This window comes from Nannobrachium achirus, assembly GCF_963921795.1.
Source record: "Nannobrachium achirus genome assembly, chromosome: 23".
Classification (NCBI taxonomy): Eukaryota; Metazoa; Chordata; class Actinopteri; order Myctophiformes; family Myctophidae; genus Nannobrachium; species Nannobrachium achirus.
In genome coordinates this window covers 51736770-51756105 of record NC_137830.1, presented here as the reverse complement: position 1 = coordinate 51756105, position 19336 = coordinate 51736770, and the positions used below count along the sequence as shown (strand labels likewise).

General features: G+C 43.1%; 1 protein-coding gene across 3 annotated transcripts in view; it reads right to left on the bottom strand.

The window, feature by feature from the left end:
* Positions 1 to 15533, bottom strand: part of krr1 (KRR1 small subunit processome component homolog) — a 253861-nt gene extending 238328 nt beyond the window's left edge. For all 3 annotated transcript variants that reach the window (XR_013963326.1, XR_013963327.1, XM_080754835.1), the window contains exons 1-3: positions 15465 to 15533; positions 8509 to 8711; positions 5370 to 5504 (exon numbers count right to left, since the gene is read on the bottom strand). Coding sequence is in view for 1 of the 3 variants with exons in the window: in XM_080754835.1 (XP_080610961.1) it covers positions 5370 to 5504; positions 8509 to 8711; positions 15465 to 15528 (402 nt within the window). In the remaining 2 variants the exon portion in view is untranslated. The remainder of the gene's footprint in view (positions 1 to 5369; positions 5505 to 8508; positions 8712 to 15464) is intronic.
* Between the last annotated feature and the right edge of the window lie 3803 nt (positions 15534 to 19336).

Here is a 19336-nt window from a genome sequence, read left to right as displayed (position 1 = left end):
TAATCAACTGCAATCGACTAATCGAGGGCTTAAATAGTTGCATCAGATGTGCAACCTGGCCTGACTAGAAGTTTGTTGACTTGTTGACTGTGATTAGAGCAGTTCAGAGAAGAGATTATTGCTTTGTACAAAAAAGGAAAAGGATATAAAACAATTGCAAAGACACTGAATGTTCCAAAAAGTACAGTTCTGAGCATAGTTGACAAGTTCTAAGTCAAAGAAACAGTGGCTACACTAATGAACACATTTTTCCGAGGGGGTTGAATCATTTCGAGCACTACTGTATATATAAATATATAGAATGTGGTTAGGGCTGTCACGATATGACATTTTACATGACGATTAATTGTCACTCAAATAATTGGCTATTAACTAAAATTAATTTAATTGTGTATTTGTTGTTGATAATTACATTTCTGTTTGGCTTTTAGGCTTTGAAGTTGCACATGGTAGATATGACACATAACCTAAATATACAAATAAATTACTGACATATTTGACAACTTACTACTTAAAAAATAACATTGATAGTGGAAATAGCCGATCTACAAGCTCACAACGCAGCTTGTAGATCTGCTATTTCCACTATTTCTGACATTTTTCAACATTCACGATTATGACGATTATGACAAAATAATTGCGATCATGTCAAATAATCACGATTATACGATTATGTAATAATTGTGACGGCCCTAAATGTGGCACTAACTGGGATGGTTTAGTCTTTGGTGACAACTCTATTCTGGCAGTCCCTTGTTCCAATAGAGAAGTACTTCCACTTACAAGGGAATCCGTTTAGACCACGGCGCACATCATCCTGTTGTGAAGCCAGGATGGGACTGGACCAGGGCATTCACCAATAGTGATTTTTAGTATTCGAATTATTCGACCTCAAAGTATTCCAATGGTTGAATATTCAACAGGACTGGCCAAACTGTCAAATATTAAGTAAGCAAGAGGCGAACATTGTTGTGAGGCGTTGTGAGCATGTAGATTAGGGGTGGGCAATATAATCGATATGGCAATACATCGCAATAGTTTATTTGCCAATACTGTATCGATACTTCAGGCCGTAGTATCGCGATAGGAAAATAAAATATCATCGTTGTCGGGTGAAAACCTTGTATGTCCAAAACCGTTCGTTTTGCATTTATCATTTTAAAAATGATTAAAACTAGTGAAAACAGCCGATCTACAAGCGCACAACGCCTCGCGGTGCGAGGCGTTGTGTGCTTGTAGATCGGCTGTTTTCACTACTTTTGTGCGACAGCCTTGAATGATGAAGCCGGGCTTTACTTTGCGAAAGAACGTACACATTTGAAACTTGGAGATACGAGGTTTCCACCCGACAACGACAATATGTTCCCATGCATAGGAACCAAAGGTAGAAGTCTGGTTCTGACACTCTGCTGCCTCTAGATGTCGCTTTACTATCGTAGCTACTTATAGTCGAGTCACAGCCTGAGGTTCTGTGACCATCCTCTGGGAAGGATGTTTTGATGATTGATTTGACCTCTATGGACCCATTATAAAAGATTTAGCCCCCAGGCCTCTCGCCAAAATCCCGGCATTTTTTTCTAGAGGGCCGAATTCAAAATGGCGCCCAGCGCCATCTCTAAAAATGAACTTTTGATCGAGATACCCTAGAAAAATGTATGAAGACACTTTTCCATACAAATCAACCACGAGGATTCCAAATCTGACACCATTTTAATCATAAGACCTCATTTTGGCCCAGAAATTCAACATGGCCGCCATCCAGTAGAGTGAAAACTTTTGAATAGGAAAGTAATTTATTTAGGGTTTGTAATTTTTACACACACAAAACACATTGTTAGTGACACATTCTGTGTCACTGGTTTCTGAATCATCAGATTCAGATGACTCCACCCTCCTCTGTGCATCATCATCATCATCATCCTCCTCCACATCCACCTCACTCTCAGCATCCTCGTCCTCTTCAAATGGCCCTGGTGCAGGTAGGTGTGTTTGGAGAGCAGGCTGCGTGTGGCGGACAGGACGACAGCGACCGTCCACCAACTCCCAACCATGTCCGAGTGGCGAGGGTTGGTGTTTCAGTGCGGGATTGCGCAATAGATATGCCAAATAGTTAGCGCGGCGGCAGTGTTGGCGTAGGCTATCTGCATCTGGAGGGAGACAGAGAAATGTTTTTTTCTTCATTGTCTTCCACTTGGCAGCACGGGCTTCAGCCATGGTGCTACTCCATAGATCACCTGTCTTGTGAATGAAAAGAGCTCTTGTTCTACCTCCTTCTCAAGGTCAAGGCTATCTCCACACCGTGAGAGCTGCTGCCGTGCTACAGAGCTCTTTGCCACCTTGTCATACACTGATGATTTTCCTTTGCCAAAGAAACCTGAGTTAACATCACAGCCTGTAAAACAGTGTAGCTGCACAATGCAGTCTGCCATCTCTTCTGTCAGCAGGCCACGACAGAGGACTGTCTCTTTGTTTCTTTTGATGCATAACATGCCAGGGAGCTGCCGTGAGATGGCCTATGCTGCGACATAGACATCGGTATCAGCTGCATCAATAACAACAGGGCCACTATAGCCTGACTGCCGCAGACCTGCATAAACAGTGAAGAGGATGGTGTCAGCTTCAGACTGCTCAATGCTGTAGTCTTCCATCGGTTGTTAGGTTGACAAGTTGATGCAATGTGGGCAACAGAGTAGACAATCTCTGCATTCACATACACACAGTAGTGTTTTGAATGCCTTGGCAGAGGGGAAGGGGTCATTCAATTTCATGTACGTGTTGGGTACATGTGCGTTACCCTGTACACGCAGGTCTCGTTCATCATCTTTAGTTGAGAATGCTGCATCGTATGGGTCATTCACACAGATGATACGGTGTGCATCACAATGGCGGGCAAGGATGATGGATGACACCTTGTGGACATAGTCCAACCACTTGTATGGGCTGCCGTCTTATGTCTGCCGATCTTCTGCTGATGGAGTTGCCATCCTCCAGATCATACCCATGTCAATGAGAGCGGCATAGGGTTCTTTGATATTTATAGTTTGGAGGGAGAATTTCTGGATGAGCTTGCTCTTCTGTGTCTTCCTGTATGTGCCATTGGGGTTGAATAAGGCCACACATTCCTCAACAACACGATGTTCCAGCAACTCGGGGAGTTTGACAAGTTGACTGTCTTCAACGAGGTTGATCACTGCTTTGAGAGCGCTTCTTTCCATTTCAGCAGCTCTTGCCTTGAGTTCCTCGCTGGGCTTCTCTACGCATGCATCCTTGGAAAATATCAAACGTTTGCTCAAACTGACAGGTGCATGGAACGATTTATTCTTACTGTACACCCGGTTCTGCAAGAAGATGTTCAACTTCTCCTCTCCTGCAGAATGGGCTGATTTAAAGTCCGCTCAATGAGCTCATCAGAGGCAGGCATGGCTGACTGTAGGGTGCAATCAGGTTCTGCACGCACTGCTCATCTTCTCGCATCCGCTTCAGGCCACTTTCTGTGTGCTTCCCTTGGCTTCTTTTCGGGTGGCAAGAGCGTTGTGAGCAGCTCTTATGCGGACCACATTGTTAACATTTCTGGAGTGCACCAGCAGCTGCTTTTTATTCTTGAGGATGGAGAGCCTGCCTGACTTCATTTTGCTGCCCTTGTTCATTGTACATTCAATCCACATGTCCCAGGCCATGTTGGAATAGGGGTTACCTGTGATGGACTGAGTGAAGTAACTGAAGTTAGTATGAAGGAAGGCAAACTGTTCAGCAGGGAGAGCTGTCAGCATCGCCCAGAAGTCAGGCAGCCACCTCCCATACTTATTGTTGTTATATGCTACCATCCACGGCTGCGTAGCACGCAGAGAGCTGACATACTCTTCCCAGTTGCAGATATTGACTGCATGCACATTCTGCATTAGCGCATCTGTCATGGACAGGAGGTCCCTCCAGTAGTCTGCCATGTCACTGACCTCTACTTGGGAGAAAAGGTTGGTGATGAGATTCTTGAGATCAGCATCATCCTCCAGTGCTGCATGAGCAGCAGCACAGCTTTCCTGGGAGAGACTTGTATTCCTCAGAATATCAAGATTCTCTCTTGTCTCCTCTGTCAGGTTGGGTATCAGCCTCTCCTTGGCCAGCTGACTCATGAGTGCCTCATACATCAGCCTCAAGCAACGCAGCCCCCTCTTATAATGCTTGCCTTTCAGTGCGCAATCAACAGATCCCTCAGAAATGACTCCGGCCGTGACAAGTACATCTCCTAGCTCACACCCCTTGTAGCGCTTGTAGATGGCACTCATCATCACACACTTTCTATGTTGTTTGTCTACCCCGAAACATATTATGCAAAGGGGGAAAAAAACACACACGTTTTGAAATTCAAAAGTTATGTTTTCACTCTTCTGGATGGCGGCCATGTTGAATTTCTGGGCCAAAATGAGGTCTTATGATTAAAATGGTGTCAGATTTGGAATCCTCGTGGTTGATTTGTATGGAAAAGTGTCTTCATACATGTTTCTAGGGTATCTCGATCAAAAGTTCATTTTTAGAGATGGCGCCGGGCGCCATTTTGAATTCGGCCCTCTAGAAAAAAATGCCGGAATTTTGGCGAGAGGCCTGGGGGCTAAATCTTTTATAATGGGTCCATAGAGGTCAAATCAATCATCAAAACATCCTTCCCAGAGGATGGTCACAGAACCTCAGGCTGTGACCCGACTATTACCCTTCCCACAGTTCAGTGAGTGAGGTCTCTCAAGAAAATGGCTGCGAACGACGAAAACAACATTAGAGCAGCGCCTTCAGCTTTTAAAGATGATATATCGCAATAGTATCGCAATAGTATTGTATCGCAAAGATTCGCAATATATCTTGATACTATTGCATCGTGACCCAAGTATCGTGATACGTATTGCATCGCGAGATTCTTGCCAATATCCATCCCTAATGTAGATCTGCTATTTTCACAATATTTATCTGTGGAACCGAGTCACATTAAATGTAATACCTACAATTCCAAGTGCTTGTCAGGGTGGGGGTCCCCAGTTCAAATATGTTTATTTTTAGTCACAGACTAAAAAGGTTTGAGAACCCCTGGTATAGAGAATTAACACATTCATCCACCAGGGGCATTGACAACTCATTCTTATGACTTCCTATCTAGGCAAGCTTTATAAACTATATTGTTTAAAGAGGAAAAAATACAAAAATAAGCGAATATTCGTACTAACAGAACTAGTAGTACTACTAGTTAGTACTACTAGTAGTGTACTAACAGAACTAGTAGTACTACTAGTTAGTACTACTAGTAGTGTACTAACAGAACTAGTAGTAGTACTAGTTAGTATTACTAGTAGTGCACTAACAGAACTACCGGTGCCAACCGTTACCTGCTCAAACGGGACGCTCCTGGCCAGCAGCTTGATGAGGTCCCTGGACCGCACGATGGCATAAGGATCGAACGTCTTCTTGGTGGTGCAGACCGTCATGCTGCCCTCGATCAGATCCAGGGTCCCTTTGATGTGCTGCAGGGGGACATCACAGTTTAACACACTTGAGTAGACATTGATTTAATCGCAGAGTGCTGCACTATTTTAGAGATTTTTTCCTTATTTCTGAGGCTCGGGGTAAAAGTAATCTGAGCATTTCCTGAATTCTTTTGCGATAGTATTTTCTTTCACTCAGAACAGAAAAATTACAATCATGGCCATCAGTACTTGGGGGCGGCATAGCTCAGGGGTAGAGAAACCGTTATTAGAGCACGAAAGGTTCCTGAAGGGTTCCCAGTTCGAATCCGGGCTCCCCCTGAGTTAATGTGGAAGAGTCCTTGGGCAAGACTCTGAACCCCTAGTTGCTCCCGGTGAGCAGGTTGGTGCCAAGCATGGTTTCCTCACATGACATTTTGGGCAAAATGAGGGGCAGAAGGATCTTGCAGACAGACTGACCATGTGCAGCATAGCCTATAGTACTGACCATGTGCAGCATAGCCTATAGTACTCATTTCAAGTGAAATCTTGCAGATAATAGGTTTTGCGCTTTGGCCCTCGTTAAAATCTGGTCTGAATGAGCTTGAGTCAAACGATCACAAGTCTATTACATTAACTGAGATAAATGGGCTAAACTGGGACACTTTGAGACCATGTCAGAACAATAAAACATGTATTCATTTGTAACTGAGGGTACAAATGGCACCACATGGAGTTAAATTAAAACCACTAGGGATGGGACCATATGAACATGATTAACACCATTATTGTGACAAAAGAAATCGCGATTTACGATATTATCACGATAATCAAAATACATTATCCTGGGGCGGAACAATTGCCAAAAAATAGCTGATCAACAAGCTCACAACGTGCCGCGACGCGATGTGAGGTTGTAGATCAGCTATTTTTTGGCAAAGACATTTGATAGAGAGTGAAAAAAAGACTGTATCAAAAGGTATATTATAAGTACCTTTAACCAATTATGGAGGGTTTAAATGGTACCGGATATGCAGCTCGGCAAATAAACGGAGGACGATATCATAATATAAATTAACCCATTTAGGCCTAGAATTACTGAAATCTTTAACCAGTGAAAAATAGCAGATATAGAAGCTCACAGCGCGGCACGAGTGCCGCGCTGTGAGCTTGTAGATCTGCTATTTTTGAAAAAGTCGTGAAAATGTGTGCAAATCTTTGACTATGTATTTTCAAAGCAAACGTTTGTAACTCAAATTTTGCTTCTGGGTGGTCCCTGGAACTAAATATTTTGAGATGGGGGTCCGTGGCCAAATAAATATCATTTTGGGGGTCCTTCACATGAAAAGGTTTGAGAACCACTGACATAGTAGTCTCTCAAGAACAGGCTAACTGAGCTCCAGTTAAGTGAAAAGGACCTTTTCTTTGACGATGGCTGGCCAGATTGTTGATATAGAAACATAGACCTTCAAAAGACCTTAGAAGGATTCAAAAGACATTCATAAAATCGGGTCAAAATTCTAATTTTCACGATTTTTCAAAAATAGCAGATCTACAAGCTCGCAGCGCGGCACCGTGAGCTTGTATATCTGCTATTTTTCAATAGTTAAAGCATAAAATAATGATACACAATAATGTGTACACGTCAGAGCATGTGAGCGGAGCGGAGCGGGCCGTTTTTGACGTGAGCGTGAGTGAGCGACTTTTCAAATGGGTCTGAGCGGCTTTGGAGCGAGGATTTTCCTCCGCTCCATGGAGCGCCGACCTCCTCCGCTCCAAGCCGACCCTGTTGGGGCCGCGCGCCTCATGTTTCCAACAAAACAGAGCCGTGCTGTACTAGTGGCAGTGAAGCCATGTCGGCACCGCGGAGAGGAGAACAGACAGAGAATTCACTTTATCACGATTTCACTCAAGTCAAATGTATTTATATCATCCACACACGTAGGCTATGTTTATAATAAATAGCCTACCTTGTGTCAGTTAAGTTATATATCACCAGCCAGTCAACGGATACGATTTGAAAATAAAGTGAGACTGATTTGGCTGAATGAAAAACAAAACGCCACGAGTCGCCTCCCTCTCTCAGTTGTGGTGATTAATCAATAACCAGCTGGATTTAATATTGCCCGTCTCATTAAAAAATACAATGCCTTAGATTAGATGGCGTCTCTTTTGTAACAGTGAAGGCAGGTCTCCATCAAGCCGAGGCTCACGTTACCGCAGGCATTTGTGTTGGGAACACTTGTTGTGCAAAGCAAAGGAGAAAGTGTTTCGCATATGGTAGCAAAATACTTTTTTTATTTTGGCTGCTGACTCTGATTGACGACCCTGAGCGGAGCGTGGAGCGAGAAATGCGAAAATCAAGGTGAGCGACGGAGCGGCGGGGAGCGGCCCGGTGGCCGACCAGAGTGGCGAGCGAGTGGGACAAGAGCCCTCTGGAGCGCGGAGCGGCTTTCGTTCCCGCTCCGCTCACATGCTCTGGTACCCGTTCTAAATGGGATAAACGATAACATCGCTTATGGTCCCATCCCTACTCCAGAGTTCCCACACATTTTTACCAAATCATTTCCAAAACTTTTCCAAAACTTTTACAGAATATTTAACCCAATTTCCAGGACGATTTAACAATAATTCAGCTCAATAACAGGTTGCTTACTCCTATGTGCAATGCCCAAAGACAGGTAGTGTATGCCAGTGGTTCTCAACCTTTTCAGGCCGTGGCCCCAGAAATAATCATGTTTTAACTGGGGACCCCCCCACCCTGACGAGCACTAAGAGTTGAGGAATTTTGTATAACACGGTTCTATGTTGCGAGGCGTTGTGAGCATGTAGATCGGCTATTTTCAAAATTTCTGCCTGTAATATTTGACAATTTGGCCCATGTTTAATTTGTCATTTCAGAGTTATTAACAAAATCAATAACCAAAGACAATGCATAGCTATTTTTTTCCAGGACCTTCCAGGACCCTTGATCAATTCCAAAACGTTTCCAGTACTGGAAAAATATCTTTCTAATTTCAAAATATTTCCAGGAATTTCATGACCGTGGGAACCCTGTACTCACCACCTCTCCCAGAGCCTGCTGCACCAGAGGCCAGCACTCCTTCAGATAAGCTTCTCTGTACTTTGGAAAGAGGGTGGCGAAGCTGCTCTCCTCCAGGAGACCCCTGGGGTTGTCGTCTTTACTGAAGCCAGGCTCCTTCCAGCCGTCAGGAACCGTCAGCAGCTCAGACTCCTCATCGTACTTCTTTGATTGGTTTACAAAACCTGAAAAAGGCAAAACAGAAACCAGGGCTGTCACAATTATTACATAATAGTCTAATCGTGATTATTTGACATTATCGCAATTATTTTGTCATAATCGTCATAATCGTGAAAGTTGAAAAATGTCCGAAAAATGTGCGACGCCTTGTGAGCTTGTAGATCTGCTATTTCCACTATCAAAGTTATTTTTTAAGTAGTAAGTTGTCAAATATGTCAGTAATTTATTTGTGTCATATCTGCCATGTGCATCTTCAAAGCCTAAAAGCCAAACAGAAATGTAATTATCAACGACAAAAACACAATTAAATCGTTAATCGCCAATTATTTGAGTGACAATTAATCGTCCTGTAAAATGTCATATCGTGACAGCCCTAACAGAAAGAGCAATGTTTGTATTATATGTCGAGTCCAACGGTCAAAGTCAAAACACAATTCATTCATTTAATCAAACAGTTTATAATGTCAGGATCTCGATAGCCATACCTTACGTACAGTCAGGGACGGGACGATATGAAAATGTCATATCACGATTATTGTGACAAAAGAAATCGTGATTCACGATATTATCGCGATAATCAAAATACATTATCCTGGGGCGGAACATTTTGCCAAAAATAGCAGATCTACAAGCACACAACGCATCGCGTTGTGACGCGTTGTGTGCTTGTAGTTGTAGATCGGCGATTTTTTGGTAAAGACATTTGATAGAGAGTGAAAAAAAAATCTATCAAGTAAGTACCTTTTACCAATTACAGAGGGTTTAAGTGGTACCGGATATGCAGCTCAGCAAATAAAAGATGAATTGATCCCAGTGCATGACGGAGGACGATATCACGATAAATTAAATCTCCACGATACGATTATCGTGAGTGTTTTTTATCACGATAAACGATAATATCGCTTATCGTCCCATCCCTACCTACAGTATATAATCATCATTCATGTCTATTGGCAGGTTAAATCTTTGCAAATATGCTGATCAATATGGAGTTATCGACACTCTGAAACTGTACTGTATCACTGTCCTCAAGGATCCCACTGTGGTAGAGTATGTTAAGCCCGTATCAGAGTCGGGTCCGCAGTGCCGTGTAGTCTTTTTGAGCGTTAGCGTTGTAGTTTTATGACTCAAAAAGACTACACCGCGGCACTACACCGCCGACTCTGATACGGGCTTTACAATACATACTGCAGTCTCCCTACTCTTTCATTGACTTGTCTAGAGCAGGGGTTTTCAAAGTGGGTGACGGGGCACCCTGGGGTGCCGTGATGGCAGTCCAGGGGTGCCGCGAGATCATTTGATAATATTTGGAATCTATTTGGACACTTGAAAAAATATTTAGTATCATTTAGGTACAAAGTTATTTTCAGTCAGTTCTAACCAAAATTGCTATTATCTCAACGTTTCCTCGCAACGTAATCACTAAAATAAAATATCGTCACCAGGGCAGGAATTTCATGGAGGCCATGGCCGTCATTGCCCCTCAGTTTGGCCTTGTGTCCCTCAAACCAATGGCATGACCTGAGGCCACAGTGGCCTTAATGCCCCAGCTGACTGTACCACTTTCTCCTCTGTCTCTTTCTTGTCAATATGTAACCTGACTGATTTGATTGGCACAGGGCTGAGCATGGATCAGATTGTAAATACCATTATTTATCTATTTCACTGCAGATTAGGTTATCACCCCTAATCATTAAATTCTTCTAAAATCTTGTTTTATTTGATGGCCTTCCTGCCCTGGCATTTGGCCTTTTTGCCTTCAAAAAATGGACAACACCAAAGGCCAAGTGGCCTTGCCCCTAAAATGACGAAATTCCAGGACTGATCGTCACTGTCGGGCAGAAACCTCGTATCTCCAAGTTTCAAATGTGTACGTCTTTTGGTAAAGCAAAGCCCTGCTTCATCATACAAGACTGTCGCACAAAACTAGTGAAAACAGCCGATCAGATCTACAAGCACACAACGCCTCGCATAGTTTAGTAGCCTACATTTTATAGATGATAAATACAAAACAAACGGTTTTGAACATACAAGGTTTCCACCCGACAAAGACGATATGCTAAAAATATAAGGTGCTGGGAGTGAAAATTATAATGTAGGGGTGCCTTGGATTAAAAAAAATATTTATGGGGTCAGGGTGCCCTGAGACAAAATAGTTTGGGAACCACTGGTCTAGAGGGTAACAGGTCAGGTGGGCACCAAACCATCTGACTGGGCACTAGAGATATCTGGGCACCACACCATCTGACTGGGCACTAGAGATATGTGGGCACTAAACCATCTGACTGGGCACAAGAGATATGTGGGCACCACACCATCTGACTGGGCACTAGAGATATGTGGGCACTAAACCATCTGACTGGGCACAAGAGATATGTGGGCACCAAACCATCTGACTGGGCACTAGAGATATGTGGGCACCACACCATCTGACTGGGCACTAGAGATATGTGGGCACCACACCATCTGACTGGGCACTAGAGATATCTGGGCACTAAACCATCTGACTGGGCACTAGAGATATGTGGGCACTAAACCATCTGACTGGGCACTAGAGATATGTGGGCACTAAACCATCTGACTGGGCACTAGAGATATGTGGGCACTAAACCATCTGACTGGGCACTAGAGATATGTGGGCACTAAACCATCTGACTGGGCACTAGAGATATCTGGGCACTAAACCATCTGACTGGGCACTAGAGATATCTGGGCACTAAACCATCTGACTGGGCACTAGAGATATGTGGGCACTAAACCATCTGACTGGGCACTAGAGATATGTGGGCACCACACCATCTGACTGGGCACTAGAGATATGTGGGCACTAAACCATCTGACTGGGCACTAGAGATATCTGGGCACCACACCATCTGACTGGGCACTAGAGATATGTGGGCACCAAACCATCTGACTGGGCACTAGAGATATGTGGGCACTAAACCATCTGACTGGGCACTAGAGATATCTGGGCACCACACCATCTGACTGGGCACTAGAGATATGTGGGCACCAAACCATCTGACTGGGCACTAGAGATATGTGGGCACCAAACCATCTGACTGGGCACTAGAGATATGTGGGCACCACACCATCTGACTGGGCACTAGAGATATCTGGGCACCAAACCATCTGACTGGGCACTAGAGATATGTGGGCACTAAACCATCTGACTGGGCACTAGAGATATGTGGGCACTAAACCATCTGACTGGGCACTAGAGATATGTGGGCACCAAACCATCTGACTGGGCACTAGAGATATGTGGGCACCACACCATCTGACTGGGCACTAGAGATATCTGGGCACTAAACCATCTGACTGGGCACTAGAGATATCTGGGCACCACACCATCTGACTGGGCACTAGAGATATGTGGGCACTAAACCATCTGACTGGGCACTAGAGATATGTGGGCACCAAACCATCTGACTGGGCACTAGAGATATGTGGGCACTAAACCATCTGACTGGGCACTAGAGATATCTGGGCACCACACCATCTGACTGGGCACTAGAGATATGTGGGCACCAAACCATCTGACTGGGCACTAGAGATATCTGGGCACTAAACCATCTGACTGGGCACTAGAGATATGTGGGCACCACACCATCTGACTGGGCACTAGAGATATGTGGGCACCAAACCATCTGACTGGGCACTAGAGATAACTGGGCACTAAACCATCTGACTGGGCACTAGAGATAACTGGGCACTAAACCATCTGACTGGGCACTAGAGATAACTGGGCACCAAACCATCTGACTGGGCACTAGAGATATGTGGGCACTAAACCATCTGACTGGGCACTAGAGATATCTGGGCACTAAACCATCTGACTGGGCACTAGAGATATCTGGGCACCACACCATCTGACTGGGCACTAAGATATGTGGGCACTAAACCATCTGACTGGGCACTAGAGATATGTGGGCACTAAACCATCTGACTGGGCACTAGAGATATGTGGGCACTAAACCATCTGACTGGGCACTAGAGATATCTGGGCACCACACCATCTGACTGGGCACTAAGATATGTGGGCACTAAACCATCTGACTGGGCACTAGAGATATGTGGGCACCACACCATCTGACTGGGCACTAGAGATATGTGGGCACTAAACCATCTGACTGGGCACTAGAGATATCTGGGCACTAAACCATCTGACTGGGCACTAGAGATATGTGGGCACTAAACCATCTGACTGGGCACTAGAGATATGTGGGCACTAAACCATCTGACTGGGCACTAGAGATATGTGGGCACTAAACCATCTGACTGGGCACTAGAGATATCTGGGCACCAAACCATCTGACTGGGCACTAGAGATATCTGGGCACCAAACCATCTGACTGGGCACTAGAGATATCTGGGCACCAAACCATCTGACTGGGCACTAGAGACATGTGGGCACTAAACCATCTGACTGGGCACTAGAGATATGTGGGCACCACACCATCTGACTGGGCACTAGAGATATGTGGGCACCAAACCATCTGGGCACTAGAGATATGTGGGCACCACACCATCTGACTGGGCACTAGAGATATGTGGGCACCAAACCATCTGGGCACTAGAGATATCTGGGCACCAAACCATCTGACTGGGCACTAGAGACATGTGGGCACCAAACCATCTGACTGGGCACTAGAGACATGTGGGCACCACACCATCTGACTGGGCACTAGAGATATGTGGGCACCAAACCATCTGGGCACTAGAGACATGTGGGCACCAAACCATCTGACTGGGCACTAGAGACATGTGGGCACCAAACCATCTGGGCACTAGAGACATGTGGGCACCAAACCATCTGGGCACTAGAGACATGTGGGCACCTGAGTTTTCCATAGCTTGCTGCTTTGTTGTTGCTATTAAAGTGACATTTAACTACCCACTGTTCTTTAAACTCCCCACAAGTACAATATGAGAGTTTATTTGCCAAAATAATACTGAGGTAAAAAGTAACAGAGTTTAAAAGTAGGCCTACAATATAAGAGAGAGAAGTACTGTTAAAAAGTAGAACCAAATAGTAGTAGGCTACTGTTAAAAAAAACAAATACAAAATTGTAAAATACCAAAATGATGGAAAAATAGAACTGTAGGCCTACACTATAAAATGAGGGCAAACAGTAGTAGCATCAAGCATCAACAAAGCAGCATGCTATGGAAAGTCCATTAGCCACACATTGCAACACTAGATTGTATTTCAATCGGATGAATCTAGGGTTGCACTTGCAATACCTCCCATAGGCAGCCAATGCATTAAAACAGTTTTTTTGCTATCTGATTGTAATACACAACTTCAAATTCACCTATGGTGGGGCTCTATGGAAAGCTCTGAGTATCCTCTTTCTATCTGCAAAGACCTGTTATGAGCTACTTTCTGTCAAGAAATCTGAGCAGACATGGTTTATTTTCTAAGTGTTGAACTTCAGAAGTGCTCGTCTTCTATTGAAGACGTCAAGACGAGCTGCCTATGGGAGGTATTTCAACCCTAGATTCATCCGATTAAAATAAAATCTAGTGCTGCAATTTGCGGCTATGCCCACATGTCTCTAGTCTAGTGCCCAGTTGTCCAGGTGCCCACGTCCCTAGTGCCCACCTGACTTGTATTCGTCTAGAGCAGTGGACCCTTATAAGTTATATCTTTAACTCTTGAGCGTCTTGAGGTCCATTTGATCAACGAACTCATTATTTTGATCAAGGTCTGCCTGTTATCTCTAATGTTACCACATCAACACTGCATGGAATTGTGGACAAAGTCTGATCCAACGCAACGATAACATATTTTAAGTTTTGGTCTGAGAGGCTAAACGTCAAATGGTGGTCCGTGGCTCAAATGCAGAATAAAAATCACACCCGTGTGAACTGAGCGGTGGTCGTGGAGGCTGCGCAACAGCAAAACAAATATATATATATTGTGTGTGTGTGTGTGTGTGTGTGTGGGTGGGTGGGTGTCTGGCCTGGCCTGGCCTGGCCTGAACAACAGCGCCCCTCCCTTAACATGTGTGGTCACAAAAGGTACTACATACAGGCTACAAACAGACAGACACGCATACAGACAGACAGACAGACAGACAGACAGACCCACACACACGGCCACGTATAGGAGCATTGTGACCACCGCTCAATAATAGATATTTAAATGAAAAGTGTTGAAAAACACTGCTCTAGTCTAGATAAGTGGTTCTCAATCCCCCCTGGGGGTCGGGACCCCCAGGGGGGATTGCCAAATTATTTTGGGGGTCCCCAGATGATTAACTTAATGTGCAACATTGTTTTCTCACTCAACAGTAAACAAACCGACATACAGTTTAAGTGTATAGAGAGAGGGTTTATGCGCATTTCTAAAGTGACAATCACATGTTTTAATACCTGTGAAATGACAAATTAAACATTGGTCAAATATTAGAGGCAGAGATTGTAAAAATAGCAGATCTACATGCTCACAACGCCTCGCATATTTTAACAATAGAACCGCGTCATACAAAATGTAAAGCCTCTACTCTTAGTGCTCGTCATGCTGGGGGGTCCCCAGTTAAAATATGATTATTTTGGGGGTCGCGGCCTGAAAAGGTTGAGAACCACTGGTCTAGATAAATAAGACTGGATTAACACATGAGGATCTTTACTGTACAACAGTTTATAAGCTGCTACTAGCGCCACCACCAGGCCTATAAACATCACCAGCAGCTCGTTGCTTGGCCAGCTTTATAACATAAAGTGCGTTCAGTGATTTAATCTGCTTTTACCTTGATTTTTAACCTTTTTCTGTCTTTTTCCAGGCTGTTCTTCGCTCTGCACGTCTTCTTCCATGGAGGCCGCCATGTTGTTGCACATGAGCGGTAGTGACGTCACACCGCTTGTTTACACAGAGCGCGTTGGCAAACAACTTTATTCATTATCGCCACCTTCTGGACTGGAGTGTGAATAGGTTACTATCTATTTATTCTATTGACAAAATATCAACAGTACAAAAAGTACAAGGCAAAAAGTAGTAAGATTATTTTAAAAATAAGACAAAAATAATTAAAAAATAAAATAAGCTTGAGGTTATATTTTAGGCAATATATTCATCACAGATTCTTGTGTTTGTGCAATATTTTAGGGTAAGTATGACAATAGAAGGGCCTTAAAAACAACACTATTTGGACATTGGTTGACAAATTCTGTAACACAGATCTAACTGGCTTTTTGTCGTTATAGTTAGGTAAAGTTAGCCGAAAGTTAAACCAATCTGGGAACTAAATCAAAATCAATATCTTTCTTCACAAATGTGTTCATAAAGGTGTCAACTATCACCTCTGAACTTTCTCAATCACAACTCCCTTGTAGCCAGGGACCCAGTCACCAAAATGGGAGGGGACCTGTGATTTTCTGCCGTACTTTATATTTCTGTTTTATCTATTAGTTTGGTCATTAATGTCCACAGAATGAGAGGCCTGCTCTGCCGGAAACATTGCGAAAAAAAGTTATGGCCATTTGTATATTCACTGTCCCATTGACTCCACTAGAAATATTTAAAAAAAGAAAAAAATTCTGCTTTAATTAGCATGTGAGGGGTCAAACTAGGGGTTCTTCGTGATTCTGAATCCATTGCAAGCATTTGTTTTGCATGAAAAACATTCCTTGGGCTAGATATTGGCCCCCCAAACCAGTCAAAAGTGATGAGTCATCACTTTCTTTCCACCTTTCACAGTTTTGGGCTGCCGAAAGTTAACCCAAGCAATGTTTTTTATGCAAAACAAATGCTTGCAATGGATTCAGAATCACGAAGAACCCCTAGTTTGACCCCTCACATGCTAATTAAAGCAGATGTTTTTCCTTTTTATATTTCTAGTGGAGTCAATGGGACAGTGAATATACAAATGGCCATAACTTTTTTTCGTGATGTTTCCGGCAGAGCAGGCCTCTCATTCTGTGGACCTAATGACCAAACTAATAGATAAAACAGAAACAAAAAGTACGGCAGAAAATCACATGTCCTACACTATTCCTTGAGCTTTTGGGCTTGTGGGTCCCCGGCTATTGGGGAACTTTGTGGGAACCAATCAAAGCTGGGGGTATCGGGATACCTGGGCCTGGGATTAAAGGGGATAAAATGAAAAAAACGAACCTCTGTTCGAAGTGGAGCTGTGTGTGTGTGTGTGTGTGTGTGTGTGTGTGTGTGTGTGTGTGTGTGTGTGTGTGTGTGCAACAGCGCCCCTCCCTTAACATGTGTGGTCAGAAAAGGTTACTGCAGGCTACAGACACGGAGACACGGAGACAGACAGACCCACACACACGGCCACGTATAGGGAGCTTGTGTTCCACACAGCTCCAAAAAGAAAATGCCAATATGAGCATATGGGGTGTGTAATTAGGGTATTTTTGGGCTGCTGAATCCATTCCAACCATTCGTTTTCAGTTTAAATGACTCCTTGGCCATAAAATAGGCATAATTGGCTATTCAATTTGTACTTGAGTAAAAGTACTGGCATCAAAATGTACAATAAAGTACCAAACGTAGGAAGTACTCGTTATGCTCGGGTCCAGAGATACAGACGTCCCGTTTCAAGTTTTCAAATCATGTATAAAATCATTTGAAAATAGCAGATCTACAAGCTCACAATGTGTCGGGATGAGACTCATGGTGAGCTTCATTCATTGTGAGCCATTTTCAAATGGCTGAAATGTAGCCTATGTAGGGTTGAAGGGGTTAATCAATCTACAAAGTGCTAACTTAAATTTTGAAATAATTGTAGTGGAGTAAAAAAAAACACATGTAGTGGAGTAGGCCTATAGGTATTGGAAATGTAAAGTACAAATAGCCTACCTCAACATTGTACTTAAGTAAATGTACTAGTTACTTTACACCACCGCATTTAATTTCATTAATTAAATTATTAGAATATTTCTTTGTAGCATTGATAATCTGACTGTTTTTGGAGAATCATTCATATTTCTAATCACTCTTTTCTCGAGTAGTGTTGTACTACTGTAGGTCAAAGTGTAAGTAAGTTACCCGTCTCTCTTTTAACATACTGCTTAAGAAAGATGCACATGTTGTTTGCAGTAATCTCAACCATCACTCAGGATTTCCTCATAAACAGGATAACCTGGCGTTTAACCACTTAAATCCCAGTTCTATGCATGTCATAATAGATCAGGGGTGCCCAAAAGGTAGCTTGTGATCTACCAGATGATCAAAAAGGCTGATCACATGACATGCCCTAAACATCATTAAAATGTAAAGAAATGTGACTGATTGACATCAAGAAGGGCCTGTCAGCTCCCTTCATGGCTTCTAAAGTAAGCAAACCACCCAATGCAATGCTTTGTTTCCAAGAGTCAGTAGCATTACCAGGGTTCCCACACATTTTTACCAATTAATTTCCAAAACTTTTCCAGAATATTTAACCCAATTTCCAGGACAATAATTCAGCTCAATAACAAGTCGCTTACTCCTATGCGCAATGCCCAAAGACAGGTAGTGTTGCGAGGCGTTGTGAGCATGTAGATCGGCTATTTTCACAATTTCTGCCTCTAATATTTGACAATTTGGCCCGTTTAATTTGTCATTTCAGAGGTATTAACAAAATCAATAACCAAAGACGATGCATAGCTATTTTTTACAGGACCTTGCAGGACCCTTGATCAATTCCAAAACTTTTCCAGTACTGGAAAATATTTTTCTAATTTCAAACTATTTCCAGGAATGTCATGACCGTGGGAACCCTGCATTACAAATAAGCCCCAAAAACATACCACTTCCATACAGAATGGGATGAAGAACCTTTCCCCCACTATTTCCCATTTCAAGTACGTTTGTCTTATATGTAACACCAGTGCTGCTATTCCAAAGCCATCTCAGGTACATCTTTATTGGGGAGGGTAGATCATGTCGCGCTGGTCATTTTAAAAGTAGCCCTCAAGTCACAAAAAGTGTGGGCACCCTGGCTGTAATTGACCATTTTCAGAATATTGATAATGCATTGTGCACAGGTTATAAATCACAAAATACATATTACATAATATGAAACACATCCAAGGCATTCTTCAAAACATTAAAAAGCTTTAATTGATTCATACACAAATGCATATTGAGTGAATCATTTTATTCCAGTCTTAGCTTCTCATAATAAGTCATTATTGCTTTAGTGCCACTCAAACCAAGCACGGCCAACATCAGGAAGCCTACTGGTCCCAGCACAGCACACATCATTTCCTGCTTTGTCCCTGCAAGGAAATTAACACACATTCAGAATCCACATCGCACACCAAATGCAACATTAAGTAAGCCTACAGCCCTACAGTATAAAAACAAGCTATACTGTAGCCAGCGCCATGAAATGAGTATCATTTAGTATCATTTAGTATCATTTCTTGTAAAATTCCCAAATCAGTGGGAGTGAATTTATTGTAATCAAGTTATTGTCTTAGGAATGCGACAAAAAACTAAAAATATTATTGAACTCAAGTCTCCATGGCATGAGTAATCAATAGAAAAAAAGTCATTTTGGGGGTGAACTACTCCTTTAAAGGACCTACACCATGAATTTTCACTTTTTCTATTTTAAAACCTTTTTTTGGGGTCCCACTGGCACCTTCTATCCTCACAAAGTCCTATTTCTGTACATTGTGT